Source organism: Pseudophryne corroboree, chromosome 4, assembly GCF_028390025.1.
Source record: "Pseudophryne corroboree isolate aPseCor3 chromosome 4, aPseCor3.hap2, whole genome shotgun sequence".
NCBI lineage: Eukaryota > Metazoa > Chordata > Amphibia > Anura > Myobatrachidae > Pseudophryne > Pseudophryne corroboree.
The window spans coordinates 75,550,669-75,556,668 of NC_086447.1; the positions used below are offsets into that span (position 1 = coordinate 75,550,669).

Consider the following 6,000-nt stretch of genomic DNA (forward strand, 5'->3'; position numbering starts at 1 on the left):
TTGCTCTTTATTCTCATTAGACCACACAGTAGTGCCCTTTCTATAAGTTACACCACACAGTAGAGCACCTTGTACACATAATGCCACACATTAGTAATGCAGTTATAGACATAATACCACACAGTAATGCCCCTTACACATATGACATACTTTATTAATGTCCTTATAACCATAATGCGCCTTACATATGCCAAACTTTATGATTGCCCTTATACACATAATGACACACATAATGTCTCTTACACATATGACAACCTTTATTAATGCATTTATACACATGACACACATAATGCCCCGTACACATATGCCAAACACTACTGCATAACAAACCCACCCGCACACAGTACTTACATCGCTGCTTACACTGTGACCTCTGCCTCTGCTTGGATACAGATGTTTCCCCGTACATTTTCCCTCAATACGTCATGCAGTAGGAGATGCCTGGCGTGAGTCAGCTGGCAGCTCTGCTAACGTCGGGCACCTTTTTTTTTTTATGAAAATGCATCTTATTTGCATTACTATGTGGCTAGGATGCACAAGCAGCTTCTGCTGATTAAAATTATATGCGGCATGCCTATATTCTGTGTGTGACTGCGGCTGTATCTGCATACAAAATGCTACATTACAGTGATTTCCAGGAATACACTGTAACGTGGGATTTCGTATGCAGGATACTGTGGACCAGGAAACTGCATTAGACTAGTTCTGAAGCCAACTTCCACAGTCTTCTTCACTGTGCCCAAGAGAGTAAACGAAGATGCACAAGGTCAACAGATATGATGACCTTCTATCAACATGGATTGTGATGGAATGAGGCACATGGCCGTCACCTCTCTCTATCTGTAAAACAATCTGCGGAATGATTTGTCTAATGTGTCGTCTTATATTCTGTATAGTAGTTATACTTATTGTATCTCATTTAAAGTTACTTAAATCACTAGTTTGAATATGTAATCTATTTACACTACTTTTTTCTCTTTGTTGACTTATATATATATATATATTAGCGGGCTGTGATGCTTTGTTTGATGGCCCGCATTTACACACACACTCTTTTTACCCCAGGGGACCATCGTTCTCCCAATACTGTCCTCTGCACTGAAAGATGGCGCCTATTTTGAGAAACCGGAAGAGTTTTACCCAGAACATTTTCTTGACTCAGAAGGACATTTCAAGAAGAACGAGGCGTTTATACCATTCTCTTTGGGTAACATTCATTCTGAACATCTTTTTCTTACTCTACCAGTCATGAAAGCTTAAATTATTTACATTGTACCTATAGTATGAAAGTGGAATAATCTTGCATGGAAATACTGTGATTTTAACATCAGCTTAAGTATTTATAGTCGGTATTAAGTATACTATTATCTGAGGATTAACAAATTGTAAGATAGTGCTCTGGGACATACAGTAACTATAAATGTCTTGTAGCAAATTTATGATTGTGCCCCCTATATATCATCATTATGTCCTATTCACTGCGATGCCTGCTCCATCCCCAGTCAGTATCCACCATTGCAGAGTACTATTACTATATTGTATAGGAACTAAGTAACCTCACACATTGCTCCCAATTACTTATGAATTACTGTCTCAATAAATTCACTATGTAAAGTTTGTAATTTCTTCTCTGGGGCAGGACCCTCAGGGACTGTCGGACCCTGTAACTGTCGCTGCTGTGCAATGCTTTTTTACTTGTGTGGGGGGGTGGAGGGGAGTCAGGCCTGACATGTGGGGCAGACTAGCCCTGTGCTGGGCGTACCACCGCATGTCTGCAGACTGATCGTTGATGTGATAAATTTAGCACATCTACTGTAGGATCAGGTCTGAATTAGGCCCAATATGCAGTACATACTGTATATAAAATACCATACTTTATAAGCCTACAATAAAATGAATACACTATAACCAGTGAAAGTGTCCTCATTATCTTCACAAAGTGGAGGCAGCCATCTTGTGGGACTAGCCGATATTCTTAAGAGTGCACCTTGTCAATTTACTAGCAACCAATGATGTGTCACTTGTAATTGAAAAGGATAAAGCATAATAATGTCTGGAGAACATTGGTTCAACCAATGAACATGGCTGCTTCTGCTATGTGTAGATAATTGCTCTTTTGCTGTTGATTAGATTGTGATCTCTCATGAGCAGGGCCCTCCAGAACCTTTGTTTTTATGTCTGTATATAATATGTCTGCCTTTAATATTGTTATTTCATATATTGACTGTTTTCCCAGTTGCTACACACTGTTTGAGCATTGTGTGGCCATACATACCAACAATAATACTAACTGCTTGCCATGAGTACAGAATAAACTGGTAAAAGTCCAACAGCCAGAGCGGATGCAGAGACACAGTGGTCAGAAATGTCAGATGTAAGCCAGGTTTCTCACACAATAATGCAAATAGAAGTTATGCGTAATGTTGGTTTGGATCACTTAACTGTGGATAAAGGCAAAGTCACCGTGAAGTACAGGATAGGAGGAATCACAATACTTAAACAACGAGGGCAACAGTGCATGGCGATTTTAAGCACCAAACAGGAAACATGAAGGTCACAATGCAGTATATGCCATCTTTGATGAGGGCTTAATTGTTTTAGATCAAAAAGTTGGTTGGTGGGGTAAGAAGTGTCAAGGCAAAATACTGTAGTCTAGCACTCTGGTACATTAGTCTTTTTTAGTACGTAACAGATAAACGTTGTAACCTAATTCAATATTCAATGTATCCGAAGGTGAATACAAGGCAGGGGTGAAAAATGTTTTCAGAATATTAATGCCATAACAAGTGTTATGTCCTAAATCCTTCTGCACAGTCTACTTCATAATCACGCTCTTAAGTGAAGACAGCTGCCGGCGCTGACATTTCTGTTATGTTGTTCCACCATTATGACAGGCTGGTAACTAATAATAATAATAATAATAATAACAAGCTGAACCCCACTTGTTCAATTGATAAAGTATAAGATGTTTGAAGCATGAGGACTTTCTTAGTCTGACTGGCACCAAATAGGTTAAAACTAAGGGGGTAATTCAGACCTGATCGCTGGGCTTCTAACTTTGCTGTCCTGTGATCAGATAGTCGCTGCCTCCAGGGAGAGTGTAAATTCGCCGTGCAAGTGTGCGATCCCATGTGTACGCCGAGCTGCAAAAATCCACTGTGTGCAGTCTCTGCGCAGCCCAGGACTTAGGGGGACATTTACTAAGCAGTGATAAGAGCGGAGAAGTGAGCCAGTGGAGAAGTTGCCCATGGCAACCAATCAGCACTGAAGTAACATCTATAATTTGCATACTATAAAATTATACACAGCTGCTGATTGGTTGATGTGGCCACTTCTCCACTGTCTCACTTCTCCGCTCTTATCACCGCTTAGTAAATGTCCTCCTTACTTCTACAGGGCGATGAGAACAGGTTGATCGGGGCCGGAGCTGATGTCAGAAACCCTCCCTGAAAACGCTTGGCCACGCCTGCATTTTTCTGGACACTCGCAATAAATGGTCAATTACTACCCACAAACGGCTACCTCCTGTCAATCACTTTGCGAACGCCAGTGCAAATGCATTTTTCACACCATCCCTTCGCTGACCGGTGATGCCCTTTGTTGCTGTCCAACGCACGTGCGCATTGCGGTGCATACGCATGTGCAGTTAGTACCTGATCACCCGCTGTGCGAAAACGCACAGCAGCGATCGGATCTGAATCACCCCCTAAATGCACTGAATTGTTCCAGCACATTTTTTGATTAATATTATATAAAAATTGTATTGACTGCTCCCTATATACACATAAACTAGCACATGACTGGTCTCACTCTTTGCTACTGTAGTTATGTTACAATATTTCCAATTTGTTTGCACTAGGTAAGAGAAGCTGCGCTGGAGAGAATCTGGCCAAAACGGAGCTGTTTGTGTTCTTTACAACGCTGCTACAGAACTTCACTTTCCAGGCTCCGGCCGGAGCTATACTGGACCTCACCCCTGCGATGGGGTTTATCAGTTCACCGATGCCTCATGAAATCTGCGCCATACTGCGAAGATAGCCATGCTTTCAGCCACGTTATTTCATAAAATCTGTCATAGTTGTTTTGAATTGCATTAACAAAATCAGTCAGCTGAGAATATTTTTTATTTCCATATTAAATGGTCAATTACTGTACTTTTGTACGTTTGTTCACATATATAATTATTGTGCTGCAAAATACACATCTGCTATAGAAATTTGATGAGAACATTTTTCATAATTCATCACACTGAATTTAAATGTAAACCTCCTTAAATACAAAAAAATTGTTCTACTCGATATTGGTGAGTAGTAACAGCAGTCTGCTAGTGGTGAGGAGTCTTATCTTATCCTTCTACTATTGATACTTAAAGGATTTACTGTAAGTGCATATAGTGCTACTTTGTTTTATGTAATAAATTATTACAGTATGATTTTACTGTACGCTGTGAGATGTTTCATTCATTGTCTGCATTGTATATTGTTTTTAGTGTTTGACTAACTGCAGGGCCGGCACCAGAAATTTTGGGGCCCGGGACACTGATATTTCTGGGGCCCCCTCAACCCTCAGTGATCCTGCACATTTAAAGCAGAGGGCGTATTTATAAAAAGTGTGTGTGTATAAATATACATACTGAATATGCACATATGAATTATATACATACTGTAAATAAATAAATATATATATACGAAAGCCCTCACTGACTGACTCATCACTAATTTTCTTACTTCCCGATATGTTAGAAAGCTGAAATGTAACATAGGTATTTTTCAGGGGGGGGGAAATAGGAAAACTACATAATCTAAATTTTAGTAAACCTTCCCTAAGGGGATGAAAAGGGGGTTGATATAATGATGTCATTACCGATGCGCGGCTTGCGTTGCGTGAATGATAACACCCAAGTGGACAATCGGATCAAAATTTGGATTGCATCTCCGGCCCTAACTATTTTGATGCTCTAGGCCAGGGGTGGGGAATCTCCGGCCCGCGGGCCATATACGGCACGCAAAGCCGTTTGTTACGGCCCACCTGCTTGTTTGGCAGCGAGACACTGACACTATACAGGGGTCCTTACACACACACACACTGACACTATACAGGGGTCCTTACACACACATACACTGGCACTATACAGGGGTCCTTACACACACACACTGACACTATAAAAGTGTCCTTACGCACACACACACACACTGACACTATACAGGGGTCCTTACACACACACACTGACACTATACAGGGGTCCTTACACACACACACACACACACACACACACACACACACACTGACACTATACAGGGGTCCTTACACACACATACACTGGCACTATACAGGGGTCCTTACACATACACTGGCACTATACAGGGGTCCTTACACACACACAATGACACTATAAAAGTGTCCTTACGCACACACACACTGACACTATACAGGGGTCCTTACACACACACACACTGACACTATACAGGGGTCCTTACACACACACACACTGACACTATACAGGGGTCCTTACACACACACTGGCACTATACAGGGGTCCTTACACACACATACACTGACACTATAGAGGGGTCCATAGTACACACACATACAGTACATGGGGGGGTCAGTCAGACCCGATCGCACGCTGCCTTTTTCACAGCTGTGCAATCGGGTCGGAGCAGCGCATGTGTATGCACCGCAATGCGCAGGAGCGTTGGCCGCCGGCGATGGGGATCGCCAGGCAGCAACAGAACTAACGAAGAAAGCTATCACACCGGCGATCGCAAGAAGATTGACAGGAAGAAGGCGTTCGTGAGCAGCAACTCATCGTTTCCAGGGAGTGTCCGGAAAAACGCAGGCGTGCCCAGCCATTCAGGAGGAGGATTCCTGACGTCAGCACCGGCCCGGATCGTCGCAGCAGCTGAGTAAGCCCTGGGCTCTGCAGAAACTGCACAAACTTTTGTTTGTGCAGCTCACTGCACAGCCGATCGCACCCCTGCACAGCGATTACCCCCTCCG

At 42.4% G+C, this 6,000-nt stretch overlaps 1 protein-coding gene across 1 annotated transcript in view; it reads left to right on the forward strand.

The window, feature by feature from the left end:
- Nucleotides 1-4,651, forward strand: part of LOC134910837 (uncharacterized) — a 239,741-nt gene extending 235,090 nt beyond the window's left edge. The window contains exons 21-22 of the mRNA XM_063919221.1: nt 1,066-1,207; nt 3,860-4,651. Of these exons, the coding sequence (XP_063775291.1) occupies nt 1,066-1,207; nt 3,860-4,038 (321 nt within the window). The 3' untranslated portion in view covers nt 4,039-4,651. The remainder of the gene's footprint in view (nt 1-1,065; nt 1,208-3,859) is intronic.
- Nucleotides 4,652-6,000: the final 1,349 nt, after the last annotated feature.